This window comes from Alternaria arborescens (assembly GCF_004154835.1).
Source record: "Alternaria arborescens strain FERA 675 chromosome Unknown contig_3, whole genome shotgun sequence".
NCBI lineage: Eukaryota > Fungi > Ascomycota > Dothideomycetes > Pleosporales > Pleosporaceae > Alternaria > Alternaria arborescens.
Genome location: NW_021167858.1, coordinates 246,084 through 262,980, shown reverse-complemented (window position 1 = coordinate 262,980; position 16,897 = coordinate 246,084). Strand labels below are relative to the sequence as shown.

The 16,897-nt window shown below is 51.9% G+C and overlaps 6 protein-coding genes across 6 annotated transcripts; 3 read left to right on the top strand and 3 right to left on the bottom strand.

Annotated features, from left to right (window-relative positions):
* Positions 1–659: 659 nt before the first annotated feature.
* Positions 660–970, top strand: AA0111_g1537 (hypothetical protein; the record flags this gene model as incomplete). The annotated part of the gene is made up of 2 exons (XM_028647207.1): positions 660–708; positions 825–970. The coding sequence occupies 2 exons, from the start codon at positions 660–662 to the stop codon at positions 968–970; spliced, it is 195 nt and encodes a 64-aa protein (XP_028510432.1).
* Positions 971–2,048: 1,078 nt separating this feature from the next.
* Positions 2,049–3,899, bottom strand: AA0111_g1536 (hypothetical protein; the record flags this gene model as incomplete). Its single annotated transcript, XM_028647206.1, has 2 exons — positions 2,049–2,905; positions 2,957–3,899. The coding sequence occupies 2 exons, from the start codon at positions 3,897–3,899 to the stop codon at positions 2,049–2,051; spliced, it is 1,800 nt and encodes a 599-aa protein (XP_028510433.1).
* Positions 3,900–5,015: 1,116 nt separating this feature from the next.
* AA0111_g1535 (hypothetical protein) lies at positions 5,016–5,264 on the top strand (the record flags this gene model as incomplete). The annotated part of the gene is made up of 1 exon (XM_028647205.1): positions 5,016–5,264. The coding sequence occupies one exon, from the start codon at positions 5,016–5,018 to the stop codon at positions 5,262–5,264; it is 249 nt and encodes an 82-aa protein (XP_028510430.1).
* A 1,648-nt stretch (positions 5,265–6,912) lies between these two features.
* On the bottom strand, positions 6,913–9,777 carry AA0111_g1534 (hypothetical protein; the record flags this gene model as incomplete). The annotated part of the gene is made up of 1 exon (XM_028647204.1): positions 6,913–9,777. One exon carries the CDS (start codon positions 9,775–9,777, stop codon positions 6,913–6,915), a length of 2,865 nt encoding a protein of 954 aa, XP_028510431.1.
* Positions 9,778–10,202: 425 nt separating this feature from the next.
* AA0111_g1533 (hypothetical protein) lies at positions 10,203–12,001 on the top strand (the record flags this gene model as incomplete). Its single annotated transcript, XM_028647203.1, has 5 exons — positions 10,203–10,292; positions 10,346–10,358; positions 10,421–10,455; positions 10,507–11,421; positions 11,483–12,001. The coding sequence occupies 5 exons, from the start codon at positions 10,203–10,205 to the stop codon at positions 11,999–12,001; spliced, it is 1,572 nt and encodes a 523-aa protein (XP_028510436.1).
* Positions 12,002–12,622: 621 nt separating this feature from the next.
* AA0111_g1532 (hypothetical protein) lies at positions 12,623–16,329 on the bottom strand (the record flags this gene model as incomplete). The annotated part of the gene is made up of 2 exons (XM_028647202.1): positions 12,623–16,141; positions 16,216–16,329. 2 exons carry the CDS (start codon positions 16,327–16,329, stop codon positions 12,623–12,625), a joined length of 3,633 nt encoding a protein of 1,210 aa, XP_028510437.1.
* Between the last annotated feature and the right edge of the window lie 568 nt (positions 16,330–16,897).

Here is a 16,897-nt window from a genome sequence, read left to right as displayed (position 1 = left end):
TGTCCTGAAGAAAAAAAAAACTACTCTGATAAGCTCCCCAGCAACCACTCGAAGCAGGTTCCCTTCCACCCCCCGCGCACCAACCCGACTGAGTGGTCGCTCTACTATCGTACGACCCTCGCCAACGGGTCACCCCACACACCATCCCGGCATAGTCCGAACACCGCGTTCTCGCTCCCATGTCTCGCCACCAACATTCCCTTTGCCATTCTCCGCAGGAGTGCATCAGATGATGTAGACGTATATTCGGTAAATCTGACCAATCGTATTGTAAAGTTGCTGCTGTGTCTCGCGATCCCAGAATCCAGGCTGATGTTTTTGGCATGTTGTCGCAAGCCAATTCCGGGGTCGTGGGATCACGCAGCTTCGGTAGGCACCGAACCGTATCATCGTTGCGTTTGAGGACCTGAAGCAGGTGGATATAAGGCTGGTGGTTTTGCTTGACTTGGTTGTTCATCATCATCATCCAGCCATAGCAACCTTCAGCTAGACAGTCACACTGACTACTATCGCATTTTCGCATCGCAACACATCGCATATACAACAATACATCTTGCAACAAAAAGCTCATCAGTCAACGGTCATCACTAGAGTCAGCAAGCCATATCACTGTCAAGACCAATCCAATCCAACCCGCAACAACACCACCAACGATCAAAATGCCAGCAGTAGGAAAGTCCTATCTTCCCTCCTTCGCCGCTTTTCTTGGTAAGTCTTCCTGCCTCCAATCCATATGCAATTCCCTTTCATGCCCACCTTCCTTGTTCTTCTCACTCTTCTCTCACTCTTGTACGCAATAACAAACAACTAACATTTATTCCAAGCCTTCGGCATAACCTACACAACAATCGTCGCAACAAAAGAAGGCGCAGCCGTCGACGGGGCACGAACACGCTGGCAAGACCAACACGCGCGCGCGAGGAATGCCCTCAGCGGAGGAATGAGTCTGGCAGACATGGAGAGGAAGTAGAATGGTCAGAAAAGCACAGAGTGGAGGAGGGGTTCTTCAATTCTTGTTTGCATATTAGGGATCTGAGAGGCGTTCTACGGTTGGATAGTGTAAACTCTCAATGGGAGAGAGCTTAGCAGTTTCTTATTATTATTAACGAAAACAAGTATCACTTGCACTGTTACAATACCTTCACTCCCCTCACTTCTGTTTCACCCACTTCCCCACCATCTCCAAAGTATCAACGAACCCCCACTAGATCTTCCTTCGCTACCAATCTTCCATCTGCCATCTCCCGCCTACTTCCACATCCCTGCCTTTCACTCATACTTTGGATATTATACCACCAGGATACAGGCCTATAACACTATATGTGCTATTGTTCCGGGAGTCAATCATAGTACCCGACGCATGAATAACGCTTTAAAGAGGGTCGCGTTGGTGCGATGCGTGAATGGGAGGCATAAAGGATTGTGGAAAGTGACGTGTATGAAAGGAAAAAATAAATTAACGTCGCCGACAATCCGTATGCAGGGAAGACGGACAGGGAATGTTGCAGATACGGTAGAACGGGTGGTTAATATGGGTAAAGTGTGTAGGGCAGAGGACGTGGGGGCGCGACACCTGGTGGATAGGTGGAGGAATATATCGACGGAGGAGCGGAGGGCGAGACACACTTGATTCCTTCTTGTGGGTTGGTGGCTGATGAGTCGACATGGAGCAGGCACTACAATCGATGACACAGAACAGACAATTAACTTCAACAGTGTATTCAATCCCACATGCACTCTACATGATGTCGGTTCCACTTTCTCTCCCTTCACCCCCATCGACCTCGGGGTCAAATATATCTACAAGAAAACCCATTGCCGTTAAACGCCGTCCAGAACGGAAGTGAAGTACGCTTGATACCATTGCATAGTACCGAGATAACAAAGGGAATGGAAAGAGAGAAGCCTACTCGCTGTTTGTGGCTGCATATGACCAAACAAAGGGAATCGTTACAATCATGTAGGACCAGTCTATCAAATAAAGTTGCTGCAGTGTAGGCGCGCAAAGAGAATCAGAAAAGAACGACATGTTAAGCCTTTAGATTTAGCTATGAGTCGAGCATCGATGTGATATCGGCTATTCTTTGCATGACTGGGCTCATGGCGGCGATCTTCCTCTCCAGACGCTCTGCTAGAAGTGCCTCGTTGGCATCATCCGAGATGATTAGCGAGTAGCGTGCAAAGGCCTTCTCAGGGTTGGTGAAGAGCGCTTCTTGGTCCTCAATCGGCGCAGTGGCGGAGGGAGTAGATGAAGAGTAGTACAGGTCGTATTCAGCATCTTCTTCTTCTTCTTCGGTCTCTTCGATAGCAGCGGCGGGCTCGGACTGAACGGGGCGCTCAATGACGGGGTAGTCAGCCTTGGCCTCCTCAACAGGTGAGTCGTCCTCGGCATTCAGGATAGCGCTGTATCCCTTGCCAGACATAGCTTCGATATCAAGGGGGTTGCTGGGGCCCTCGGGTAGCTCAGTGACGGCGAAAGCGACTGGTTGCTGGAAGCTGAAGCCGTTGTTGACACCCCAGTTGTTGCCGTTGTTACCGTTGTTGTTCAAGTTGAGCATGGCGAAGTCAAGTTGGGGCTCGGGGACCATGGTCATACCGACGTGGGTGTTCTCAGCTTGCGACATGCCGTTGAACTGTTGTTGTTGCTGCTGGAACTGAGCCGGGGCAGGAGCAGTGGCGACAGGTGTTGAAGTTGACGGCATTGAGGTCATGGGCGCCTTGGCCTGGAGTGACTCGTCGCGGGAAAGCTCCTCGAGGAAGGGAGTAAAAGCTTGGTGGCGGAGCAGGCGCTCGATGAAAGCGCGGGAACGGGCGTTCTCCTCCATGAGGAGGCGGTTTTGGGCGCGGAGTTCGTTGGCCTCGTTGACCTTCATGGCAACCTCGCCTTCGAGCTGGCCAATGTATTCTAGTCAAGTCAGTTGGCATTCCATAGATGGTGATGATCGTGTTAGCTTACCCTTCCTTCTTGAGCGGAAAGCGCGAGCGGAGACCTTGTTACGGAGCTGGCGGCGCTCCTTGGAGCTCAGCTTCTTGCCCTCCTCGGACGCAAGTAGCCTCTCGTCCTCGTCCATATCCTCTTCGTCTTTCTTTGCGCGAATGATGTGGGGGAGGAGGCCTTGGTTGTCGTTCTGCATGGAGGCAGACGCGTTCTGGCTGTCGGCCCGGATCTGAGCGACGACGCGGGTGATCATCTCTTCGGTGTGGGCGTCGCTGAGCGGGCTCGATGTCTTGCGATTGGCGGAGCTGGTGGAGGGCATGCGGTTCTGTTGCTGTTGCTGTTGTTGCTGCATGGCCTGCTGTTGCTTCTGGTGGGCCAACTGCTGTGCTCGCTGCTGCTGGGCCTGCGCCTGCGCCTTGGCCATAGCAGCTTGCTGTTGATGCATACCGGGCCATACCCGGACGTTGGCGACCTCCTCTTGTGTAATGGCGCTTGGGTCGACGTAGTCGTCGGAAGCATCGTTGAAGGCGAAGCTGTTCTGGCGGTAGTCGACGCCCATGTTCATACCGACGTCCATGGGCAGGCCCGTGTTCCAGGCGCCGTCCATCATGGAGTCGCCGCCCATCATGGCCATCTCGTCCAAGCCGGTGGACGAGAACATGGGGAAGCCGGTGTTGTAACCGGCATTCAGGCCGGAGATGGAACCGGTGGGAAGGCCAGTCTGCTGCTTGAAGCGCTCGTACTCGTGGCTAGGCTTTGCGGGTGTCTGGAGGTCGTCGTCGATATTTGTGCTGGTGGGACTAGCCATGGTCGAAGTCGCACTGGACTCCCTCTTCAGCGTGGCAGGCTGGGTGGGCGAGGGCATCTGGCCAAAGTCGAAGAACTCATTGGGGTCGACGCATTGATTAGGATGCTGGTTGAAGGGGGCCATGGTCATGGCAGGCTGGACTGCGGTAGCCATGTCGGTTGTTGATTGTTTGGACCTGCTGGGGAGTCGCTGATCGCGTTTGAGCGTTCCTTAGGCAGGCGAGTGGATGTCTTGGGGGTGTTGTGTTGCGGGCACTGGGTGGGTGACCAGAGCGGTTAGGCTGCTGGAAAGTCGTCGTCAGCTCCTCTCTGGGCCGGTTCTGCCGGAAGTGTGGCTGTGCCGTTGGATCCGCGCCTCGTGGATTGAGCGCGTTTGTCGAAGGGAAATGGAGCGAGTGTTTTGGGTGAGTTAGAAAAGGCGTCGATGGGTGAAGATGGCGGATGTTGGATTGAAGTGTGTAGTGAGTGAGAGAGCAGAGCGATGGTATGGGAGGGATGGACGAGGCGTTTCACACTGAGGCGGAGTCCCCCTTCTCGAAATAGAAGGAAGCAGGCCAAACCCAGTCGGTCGCTCAATGCCGATCACCGCCCAGCAATCTTCGGCTGTTCCTCTCCTGAGCGCCGCCGGGCCATGTCTTCGGCCTTACCATACCGCAATAGTGGACACGATGCCAATACCCTGGCTCTGTCTTTACCCCTCTCCACATCTGCCACGAGACCCAGCGACTGACGTAACGCTACTATTTTTTATTCACAGTATAATCACTACTCGAAGTCCCTCGCCGCCGGCATCCAAGGGCGTGGCAGCCAGCTGGGTATCCTCCGCACTCTCTCGTGCAGCTAGGCATTACGCACTCGATGCAAGGTCGGCGCATATTCGCCCGCTCCGATGCCTCGACACGCCAATCACGCCCTGCCATGCTGCACCACCACTGAGGCTGTGCTGTCATACTTGACTTTCTCTAGCCAATCTTGCGACCCCCGGCTCCTTTCCGTCCATTCACACTTGTCCTGCGCGAATAACTGCCAGGCCGTTTAGCCCTCGAGCCACAACCCACCAGCTTGGTGGCTTGGGCGCCCATTCCGGCTGCATACCGACTAGCAAAGCAGGTGCAAACGACGCAGAGTCTCGATGCATCTCTAATCTTCAGCTTCTTACCAGAGGCCTCGTATGCACTTACCTGGCGCAGTTGTGGCTCACCCTCCGTACCACCGTCCGCCAGTGTGGCTACCCTATTGTGTACAACTGCTGCTAGTATTCTACGTCAGCATGTCTCTCGGACAACCTGCCGGCGCCAGTCCCGTCGACACATCCATCTTTGTCGTGCGCCAGCTTTCTCCCACACCTGTCAAGCCTGTCAGCGTAAGATTCTACCCGGCCGTAAATTTTGATCTACACTCTCCCCTCCCTCAAGCGGAGTCGGACTTGGGTTCCGGCAATCTCCGTCCCAGTCCCATGGAGCAACTCAACACTACCTGCTTCCCCGAATCCACTGGCCACGATATCTTCAATTCTTGAAACACTCGTCTTGAGACAACAACGTCACAGCTGCCACTTCTCGACGTGCGCGGGGGTCCTGTTGTCCAATCAAACCCGCTGAAAACCGCTCATGCTTCCTGTCTAACTAGCCACCCATGGTAAGATGAAGACAGACCCTGCCTATCAGATCCGCATCGCAGGTACAGAGTCAGTCCATGCGATACCGATAATCGGCAAACTTCAAGCCAAGTTAGACTGTGCATCTTTCTTCAGCAGCAGAAATTTCGCGCTCGAGCAAGGCTGTACAAAAGACGCGTCACCAACATGCACCTGCACATGGACGAATATTATCCAGCCTAGACAGTTGCAAGAGACAACTGCGAGCAGTGCCATCTGAGGCGTTGAGGGTAATACTACACGCGGGCTTACACCGGTCTTGATTGCAAGGCCATGCCTACAAGTCTTTGTCAGACACAGCATTGGCAGAGATTATGCAAGGCAGAAAACCACTTGGCCGGCCTTATACAATCCATCATAGCCTTTTGATCTTCTGAAGCATCCAGCCTGCAACGATGAGAAATCAGATTTGCCAACATCTCCCAGTGTGCTATCCTTGGCGCCTCATCTGCGTCTCTCAAGTGCCATTCAAGAGGCCGCGTCAACAAAGGGAACCTCTCTTGTAGCCAAACTGCTTCTAATCTCCTGATGTCCTAATTGGCAAGCCGCAGCATTCTAGTTCGCTGCGCCTGAGTCTGTTTCTTATTCCCAGCGAGCCGCATGCCGCCCGTCCGCTTGGTCCGCGCACACGCACGAAGCATTAGGCAAACCATCTCCTATCCGCAACAGCTTCAGCATCGTCCTCGACAGAGGCTCGAGCACGCATAAAGAACCAAAGAGAATTGCAACCGCTTATCGGCCCGTCCCAAACCATGAAAGGGGTCTAGTCTAGACCCGGCTGCCAGACCTTCTCAGACCCTGACCCAATATCTGGCTGAACTCTTACCCATAGAGCTACAGAACAGAGTCTGTTTCACGGTGTTCCACGCCGAAGACCAGTCGGCCTATGCAGAACGCAACAAGTCAAGTCTTCGAGACGGACCAGGCCATTCTGATGCGACACGCGTCTCGTCATGCTCGGACCCAGAACCAAAGGTCGGTGCACTACCTGTCAAAGTAACAGCAAGCCTCATGTATCCCCCCGGATCTTCAGTCTTGGTGAGCTTAATGCAATACGTCTGTTTCAGAGAAGACAATCTCAAAGTGGAACTTGGGTGAGTACTACGATGGCAACAGAAAGTAGGTTTCGCGTAAGGTGCTACTCTACTGTTCACCGTCCGCGGATGACTTTGTTAAGCCTCATTTCTGAACTCAATCGTTGTCCTGAGTCGTGAAAAAGACTAGCGATCTTATCAAAGAATGTCAAACTCTATGGGTTGCACTGCCTACCTCGTCCAAGTAAGGAGCTGCTCATCTATAGACCAACCCATTACATTGGAAATCACAAAAAGTCGGTCTTGCAAATCAATATCATGGTAAGCAACAGTGGTCCAAGTTCTTCAGGTGGCGACCTGACACTGGGTGGTAGAACTCTTAGAGAAAAATAGAAGAAACAAAACTCTTGGAAGACAAAGTACCGATGGTATTTCATAATACATGGATATGCACAAAGCATCCAAGCTTTTCACCACTACCTATGTCCAACTTCGGACTCGTTGGCCAAGAAGCCATGGATATCCTCATCCACGCTACCGGGTTCCCGCCCCGTTCCTGTAGTCGTACTGTCGCCACCATCCTCGATGACCGGCGATGGTTGCTGTTGCTGTTCATACTGCGCACTATCGGAGTCCATCTCGTACTGCGAAGCCTCAAGCTGCCGCTTCAACATACTTCCCTCCAGCCCCGCGACACCACCCCTCCCTTCACCACCTATGCGGTCTCCCATTATCTCATCGTCAAATCCCAATTCGCGAACCACTCTTATGAACATAGCCTCCCCTTTCCGATCCCCTAGGATACCGCCCCTTGCCACACCCTCCCCCCTAGCAACATCCCTCACAATAGTCTTCGCCCTATCAAAATCTCCGTCTCTTGCTAGCGCCTTGACAACGGCTATCAAAGCACCCCAACCAGGTAAGTGTTTCCGCTTGCTCATACGCGCGAGTACACTCATCATCTTGCCCACTTCACCGAAGCTCGCGTACCCCTCGAGAAGCCGGTCGAAGAGCACGCTGTCGCTGGGCATACGGGGTGCGCTGAAGAGACGGAGGACGACGTCATCAACGCCAGATATGTTAGGTGGCTCGGATTGGAAGTAGTGTGTGACGATAGACGTGTAAGCATGTACGCTCGGAATCAATTTTCTGTTGGCCATATGTTCCAGGACCGCGCGCACAGCGGCATGATTGGCGTATTTCTTCAACAGACGATCAATGGCCGTAGAGTAGATGTAGTCGTTCATTTTGATACCACTGGCTTCCAGATCGTCAAGCATCTTTAGAATGCGCGAAGTTTGTTGAGCTTCGGATAGGTTGTCAAAGGTTTGGTTGTCAAATGCGGCGCTGATAAGCATTGCGTGCGTTGCCGCGTCGCCCTCTAGCCCATCCTTTTCCATCTGCGAGAGGATTCTAAAGGCGGTGGATCTATCGCCTGCGTTTAAGTAGAGCTTTATAAGAGAATTGTAGGTTATGGCGTCAGGCTTGATTTGGAAGTTCTTCGACCATGTAAGGAGTTTCTGAACGAATTCTACTTTCTTCTCGTGGCTCATGTCTCTGGGACGGAACTGTACGATGGCAGATAGGGCACCGTTGACAACTTCGATAGAGGGCTTTGTGCATGTGTTGACTGCCTTGCTCAACGATGACTTTTTCGGACCTTTTTGTCCTTTGGCAAGCGCCTGGGCGTTGTTGATGGCATTCTCTGCTGCAACCCAGCGCTTGGCCATATCGTCCATTGCGACAAAGGCCTTGTTGATCTGCTTCAGAGACACCAAGCCATTGATACGCGTCGTCCAAGCATAGTTACTGGGCTCAAGACCAGTGTTCAACATGCGCTGCCACATTGCATTCAAGCCGTTGAGGTCTTTTGCTTTTGCGCAGCCTTCCAGAAGCGCCACCCAGGAATGCATGTTTGGCTTGACATTGTGGGCAATCATGTGGTTCCAGATCTCAACGGAGCGTTGTGGGTGGAAAACAGTCATGTACCCAGAAAGAAAGGCGTTGTATATGGACGGAGGTATGGCAGCAATCTTGTTCTCCGTGGTATATTGTTCCTCAACTTCTTTCCAGATACCGTCCAGTGCAGTCGCTGAAGTTTTGGTCTCGACTGCACGCGCTATCGTCTTCATGAAGAATGCTTCTAAGTTGGAGTACGCATCACCGGTGTTATCTGCTCCAAGAGTCTCACCACTTTTTCCGATAGCCACCATGGCTTTCCCGGGCACAGCATTAATCTCTCGAATGACTTGGTCCTGTACATCTTCCGGCAATTTTTTGAAATCCGGGCTATGTGTAAATATGAAAATCGAGTCTACAAACGAGCCGGCGAGTAGTCGTGTAAGAAAAGCCAGAAAAGGTGCGGCTTGCTTGTGTGTCGCCGGGTCTAACGCGTCCGAGATGTTGTAGAAGTAGACGGCGCAAAAGGCCAAGGCAGGACTCGCGACATAGTTAGGTATGTACCCTTGTAAGCGCATATTAAACTGCTTTTCGTCAAGCATCTCCGGGATTGCCTCGGTGCCTGGTATGTTCCATTCGGTACTAATCGACTCCATTGAACCATTCTTTGGTCCCACGCATTGGAAGAAAAGCCGCCATACGGACAACAGCTCTTGGAGCAGTGCATGAAGGTCTCGTTTCGCCCCAGAAGGTGAATTCACAGCCGCTATGATTTCAAGCGTCAAGTGAGCTATTGTCGGCCTCACCCAATAATCAGGGCGAGCAATGCCGAGTTGTTGGTATTTAAAGAGGACCTTGGTTGGGGTCACCGAGTTGGTTCTGCCCTCACAAAAGGCACGTGTGACGGCTCTGAGGAGGCGCGCAAATATCTTGTCCTCACTCAGCAACTGCAAATCACGATCTGTTGGCTCGGCCAGAGCCTTGCAGTCTTTTGCGGTGTAAATGCTCTCAAACAACTGCCAGGCTCGATTGATATTCCGTTTGTAAAGGGCATCGAGCACGGGATCAGCATGAGCCCGCTCCGCTTGTGACAACCTCTTCTGGCCTGCCTCACCAGATGCACGTTCCCCTTGGCTACCAGTGTATGTCGGGGTGTTTTCTGTATCGTCGTATATGAGTTTGGAGTATCGGGAGAGGGGCTGGCGGATTCGTGGATTTGAGAGGTTTATATCAGGTCCATTGCGATTCGCCTCTTGTGCAGACTCTTCCTCTTCTTTCGCAGGGGCCGATGCTTCTTGTCGCAATGGTTCGGCATTGTCGTTTGGTTTGTGGCCGGCCAGCGAAACGATCGTGGCTCTAGGTTGCCATTGAGGGCTTCGGGTGGGGGCGATGCGTCGAGATAGACGTGTTCGACACTGCCGACACACGTATGCGCCTAGCATAGTGCTGTAACAAGCCTGCGAGTGTTGGAGGTACGAACGCTGGGGACGACGGTTAGCTCGTACAGTAGAAACTTTTTGTCGCAAGCCTCTGTACACCTGCAAAAACAAATCAAGCTCTCATCAGCGCAAGTTTGTCAGTCCAGAAGAAGGAGAGGTCCGGTACACTCGATAGAACGCTCTCCGTAGCCTGACCTACGCGGGGATGGGTGCTGTTCCAAATCGCGTGCAAGTGTCGCGATACTACGCGGAATACCTCCGACCAATGAGACGCCATGACGTCCGCACGCCGCACGTGACTGAGGGCTTCTCGAGAAACGTCTCTGTTCCGATTCTACCTCGTTGTGCATCATCTCTAGTGCAGAAGAGAATCCAAGCATACCCTTTTCTCTCAATTCTTACGTCCAAATCCATTGATAGAGCGCGCGATGACTACCCTGATACCGCGGCAGTTCTATTCGCAGGAAGAGCTCGATAAGCTTTATCCAAAAGAGCTTGAACTACAGCTCGTACAAATCGTAAGCACCAATAATGTAGCATCCCCTTGTGCTACCGCTGACTGAAACACTAGCTACTTCGCCATGGTGAGGTTCCTCCGCATCTTACCGACACATCCATAAGCCTGGATACTAACGTATACATCTAGGCGAAAGAAGTCCTGTATCACCTCGCTTTCAGAATGTAGGCGTCTGCATCACGAATTGCCAATGCGGTTGTTGACACCAACATTAGACTGGATTGCCACCCTACTGGCCATACTGCAGTTCCGCCCGACAACTCACTAGTATAATCCTGAATACCAAGGACTTTTCGAAATGGGATCAGCTCAAATACCGACGCCGCCTCGAAACCTTTGGCATGGATGATGGCCCTGTTATCGCATCGGGCCCTCAGGGCGAGTTTGATGCCATATGCCAGCCCGGTGAACTTACTGATAAGGGCCGTGAGACAACTCTAGCCCTAGGAGAGCGCCTCCGCCATCTCTATGTCAATCAACTGAAGTTCATGCCTCAGCTCATCTCAGATAGCGATATGATCTACCTGCGCGCGACACCTATTCCACGTGCCCTGGAGTCTGTTCAACAAGCCTTCTGGGGCTTCTATCCACCATCAGCACGAACTGCTGACTTCCCTCCACCAACCATCATTCAAAGAACTCCAGCTGATGAGACACTCTTTCCCAATGATGCTAGCTGTAGGCGCTTTGCTCAACTAAGTCGAGCATTCGCGCAACGCGCTGCTGAGCGTTGGAACGACACAGATGACATGCGTTACCTCACCAAGGTCCTCTCCAAGTGGATGCCTGAGCAGCAAAAGGTAGCCGTGGACTCTCACCCTCGACTCTCAGGTATAATGGACACCCTCAATGCTACAGATGCACATGGGCCCGAAACCAAGCTACCAAAAGAGTTCTATGACCCCAAGGCTCGCTCAATCATTGATAAGATCGCGGTTGAAGAGTGGTACCAAGGCTACAATGAGTCCTCCGAGTACCGAATGCTCGGCATTGGTGGCTTGATGGGTGACATCACCTCGCGAATGGTCGGCAGCGTCGAACGCAATGGCAACTCTGGCATTGTAGAAGTTGGAGGCGTAGACGGCAAGTTAGGCAAGGGTCGAGGCGGCGAAACCAACATCCGCTTTGCTGTAAGTGTCCTTGTACCAACTACATGTGATATATGCCCTAATCTCACACACCCACGTTTAGATGTCCGGATGCCACGATACGACACTAGCCGGTGTCCTAACATCTCTCGGCGCTTTTGACGGCGAAAAGTGGCCCCCATTCACATCCCACATCGCCGTTGAAATGTTCAGAAAGCGAAACTTTCCTGGCATTGAGCAAGCACCTACTCCTACGGAACAGAACACTGCCACCAAGAGTCAAAGCTGGTGGTCCTCCCTCTTCGGCAGCACAAAAATCTCATCCGACTCCAGTCTCGCACCAGAAGGCATAGCACGTAAACCCATCACTGATCTCACACCCGCCCAACGCGATCAGCTAAACGACTACTACGTCCGCCTCCGCTACAATGACAAGATTATGCAGATACCTGGCTGCAAAGCTCCCGGTAAGCATTTAGAGGGCGATACTACTTTCTGCACGCTGGACGCATTTAAAGCTATCGTGGATAAGTATACACCAAAGAACTGGAAGGCAGCTTGTACGAGTCGGCTTGGTGAGCCGGCTTTCCCCGCAGTGGTCGAGCCGGCCGGTTTTGAGTAGAGGGTATGTGATGAGTGGAGATGATTGGTTGAGAGTTAAAGATATAGGGGATGCGAATAGACATTACTTCTTTTTTTTTTAGAGAGATATATATGGCCTGAATAGAGAAAGAGAGTATGTCCTGCAATGTCCCTGAATATATACTACACCGTTAAGACACTCGCTACATTATCTGCTGGTAGAAGCACAACACGAAACCATGGCGTAAGACATGCACCCTCTAGTAGGCTGATGTCACCATACCAGATTGAACGTCCTGTGGGAAGCATCGCAGTATTGGATTCTTCCGATTATCTATTACATGCACCTTTCATATCTTGTACATGGTTGGATTTGGTCGCCTTAGAAAATCTTCGGTCTGACTAGGACCGTCTCCCATAACACAGGCGACCCACAACTACAGAACTCCAACCGTCAGTGTACACATTTCTAGGGAAATGGCTTAGACCACCAACATTGAACTCCATACTCTATACAAGCATCGTAGTATTACAGCTCATAAGCACTCATGCTAACGTTTCATCATAGTTCAATCCTTTGAAACCGTGGGTAAAGCGCGCAGAGACCTAGAGCACTTGTCAGCATACATGCAACAAGACCAGAGTGTCCAAGCGCATTCCACTAACTCGTAGAAGCCTCATCGACAACTCTATCCGATTGCCGTATGATGCCTGTGAAACGCCCTGTACCACCAGCGAGAAGACCGTCGAACTCGACAGCCTGCGCAGCTTCAGTATCATCCCAGCCGGTACTCAAATTCCAACCCGCATTGAGCGCAGCAAGCTCGGAAGGCTCAATCTCCTGCATAATGTCTCCCAAATAAGCCCACTTGTTACTTAGCATAGCGGGAGCCAAAGCGATTGCTCGCTTGTTGAATGCTGGGTTGCGCAACATGGCTGCGATATTACGAGGATCGATGTCAGATTGATCAAACGACGCGTGAGTAAGCTTTGCATAGCCACAAGAAACAAACTCGACCGATCGTAGTGAGGTGATACGATCGCTGTCGGCTTTGGAATGATCTGACTCAAAGTCAGAGAGATTAGTGCCGGGTGAGATCTGATCAATAATGTCCATCCAAGAGCCTTCACGGGGCTGTGCCTTGAGTATCGACTGTGGATTCCCAGCAGTGTGTCCGGTCGCTGGCGCGGCAACAGGTGGAGGCTGAGCCTGGCCTGTAGCAATCTGAGTCTGCAATTGATGGATCTGAGTAGCCAACTGGGCAACATTCGCAAAGTGCTGAGCAAATGTCCCAGGCTGTTGGTGTTGTACCTGCGGTTGTGTCGGGGCCTGAGCCTGACCTTGAACCTGACCTTGATGGTGATGCTGATGTCCTTGATTGTTTTGGATCTGTCCAATTTGCTGCTGCAATTGATTTTGTAAAGCAGCAATGTTGTTGTTGTGTTGGATGCCAGCTGCGTTGGCCTGTAGATGCTGAAGTTGCATCTGGAGCATCTGGAAATAAGCATGTAAGAACTGCGGTTGATTTGGCATCAATTGCGGACCATGAGCACCAACAGCACCCAACAATGCGCCCACTCCAGGTGGCGGCATTATGTTCTGAAGTGCTGCTGCCTGATGAGCTACATTGTTTGGGTTGACATTCGGTGGGCGCAACACAGCCGTAAGTGATACGGAATCCAGTACCAAATTTTGCAGCTTATGGCGATCATGTAACTTAACGAATTGCAACAAAGCTGATGGTGTAACCCAACAGTTGTGCAAGACTAGCTGCTCGACATGAGGGAGTCGTAGCAAACATTCTTCCAAGCAAGCGGCGTCGGTTGAAACCAGCCCTGTAGGGTGGAAAGAAGAAGGTTGCGCACGAACTCGCAGATCCACAACGGGAGCAGGGAACAACAATTTATTCCTTGCGTGAAGTCCTTCGGCATGCTCACCTCCAGTGACGAAACCGACTTTCAAATGACGAATATTCGACCGACAACTAATATGATCATGAAGAAGGTCGAAAAGCACACCGATGCTTTGGGTTGGATTGGTCTTTGGCGTGTCCACGAAGCCAGCCTCGTCTTTCTCTACTGTTCGCCAGCCTGGTATTAGCATGAGAGTGACATTACGAAGATTGGGCAGTGCATTCCAGAAGTCCGAACGATTTAGCATTGGCAGATAACGATCAGAGAGTCCTGAAATGTTGAAAGTGTGTACTGGCTGGAATGTAATCGGATTGTCGATGACAGAGAGCAAATACGAGGACATGAAGGCCCGCTGTGCCCATTCAGTCTCTAACAACCATTCCCTCTGTGCTGTGGTAAGGTTGGCAGGTATGACAGGGTTCACAAGCTGCGCCCCTTCCGATGGCAATTTGGTCGACGAAAACAGAATGCCTGTGCCTGAAGGTGACGGTGTTGACACAAACTGGTCCAGGACATATGGGTCATCAAAGCTAGGGGGAACAGGGATGTTAGCAGCATCAAAAGGAATTGCTGCGCGTAAAAGCTGAGGATCCAGATAGGGCATTTGCGGTTGCACGTCTGCTAGCTTGTTGGCTTCTTTCAGCTTGGAAAGAGCGGGTTGTCCGTCAATCCTGTACAACATAGCCAGCTTGACTTCGCTGGCATCGTTCTGATGACATGCTTCAATGTGTTTCCAAAGTTCCTGCTGAGCTTGCGCTCTGCGATCTGGAACAGCTTTGGTTGTGCCAAAGACTTGGGGAGGTCTATGCAACACACGTGCCCGAATGGATCTGTCCGGGCCGTTTAGCCACCCTAGGCCACTGTCAAGGGACAATGCTAGTTCTTTGACTTTGGTGAGCTCGGAGAATGCTGTCTTCATTCGTGGTGTTTCGTCAGCGGCAGTCTCAAGGCCGGCGACAGCAGCAAAGCGGCGATATTGTTCGTAAGGCCAATCGTAACTTCCCCAAAAGCTCGTCTTTCTCTCTGTGAGTGACTTGACGGGCGGCATGGAGAGTGAGTCTTCACTGACTTCGAAACTCATACCAAACTTCCTGATGTGTCCACCAAAGCCGCGGAAAACATCAAGACCATGGCCATTATACACTTCGTCTCCGTTTGCATTTTTCCACGAATAGCTAGGCTTATCTATTCTTGCTCGCCTTTTGCCCTTGAGGTCAGGCTTTGTTTCTTGTCCCAGCATACCGTATATCTCGGTGTTGAAGGGAACGACGACTGTCTGGAAGATGACCTGGGAGACATATTGGTTCAGCTCGCGGCTTACAAGCCGCAGTGCTTTGATGTCGTCACGGTCGAGGTGCTCCGCGATGAGCTCCACTAATTCCACAGGCAGCTTCCATTCGGGGCGATGAATTGGGGCATCAGGAAGAAGGTCCTGCAACCCTTTATCTGGCTGAGCCTTTGCTGCTTTCTTACCATTCTTTTTGGATGAACGAGGCTTTGATATCAAGTCGGATGCAGGTTGTTTATTCTGAGGTTGTCTATTCTGGTCTAGTAAGAAATATTTGGCGGGTAGTTTTGCTGAGCTGCGGCATTCGGGCCAAATGTCGTTCGCGTTGGGATTTGGGCTGACACTGTTGTATAGCATGACGGCAGTGGCACCCTTGCATTGCAAGGAGTGTGTAACATCCATCTCGTCGACACCCTCGTAATTGTCAAGTGATCGCTTCCGAGCATTGAGTTCCGTAAGGCCGCGATACACGTGGTAGGGTGCAGGTAGATCTGTTCGAGGTCTTCTCCTTACAAAGTGCATGCCTGATGAGGTGGTTCGCGCGTTTTCGAAGTCGTGGTCTTCAGGGCGATTGCGCGACGAGTAAAGACGGGGAACAGTTGCGGGATGGTCAAAATCCTCCTCTCCCAACGAGTCCGAATCGTCTTCACCTAACCAATCGTACTGTAACGCGAAAGCAAGATCTCGTTCGTACGAGTCGGCTGAATTTGAGTCTTGGCCATCTTGTGTTTGGGCTGCAGCAGTCTGTGATGTAGAAGCCCAGGGCGAGTTTCTATCGGTCGCCCCTGGTCCACGCCGAAAGTTCTCTCTGTGTATGCGGTCGCGTGGGGCCAAGGGTCGGGAAGGTGTCAGCGGGGTTGAAGATGTCCCCTCCTCGGGTGCAAAGAAGGAATGAGTGGTAGGCTGGAAAGGGTTCGATGAAGTAGTCGCGGCTTCTGGACGTGGAGAGGGCGTGGGACTAGCAAAGATAGATGCAGGCTATTGCATGTGAGCATTCAGACAGGAGCAAGGGGACGTGTGATAGCGGCGGCTGCAGGTGAAGTTTGACGTACCTGACTTGACGCGTTTGCTTCAGGCAGAGGACGCACTCCGTTTGTGGAGCGCAACGGTCTTCTCGACGGTTCCCTTTGTTCGGGAACCTTGCGCGCTCTGCCATTGTTTGCCATGATGTTGCGATCTGTTCTGTCGAGCCTTGGTTGATACAGGATATCGCATCAGTTCAGATGGGCGCTGGAGAGTACGCGGAACAGCGGCAACACAATGCAACACCCATCAAAATGTGACGTGACGCTGTCATGTATCGGCGTGGATGTTTGAATGAATATCAGGGAGAGAAGGCATAGAGATCAGCACGCATGTCTGTGGAGAGCGGTGAGGTTTGGCATGCTTCAATCACAAGCTCGAACCCGACAGGTTGTTTGCGCTGGAGCCGCAAAGCAAACACGCCCCGCTTAGACCCTGCACGATGTCATCCCACTCTGCGAACCATCCCCAGATCTCCGCATCTGCGCCCCAGCCGCATGTGAAAACGCCCCCCTAACGCCGACATCATCTCAGCAATTGCATCTCCAGCATCCGTACTGCCTGTAGTAATTTCAGCATGACATCAAGTTTCCGCGACGATCAAGGTCATATCTTACTTTCACTGTGCATCTCTGTGAGCATAGACTGGAGCGCACACCGCGATATTTGTTCGCGGAACAGCCCTATGACCCCACTGCAAAGCAACCATGC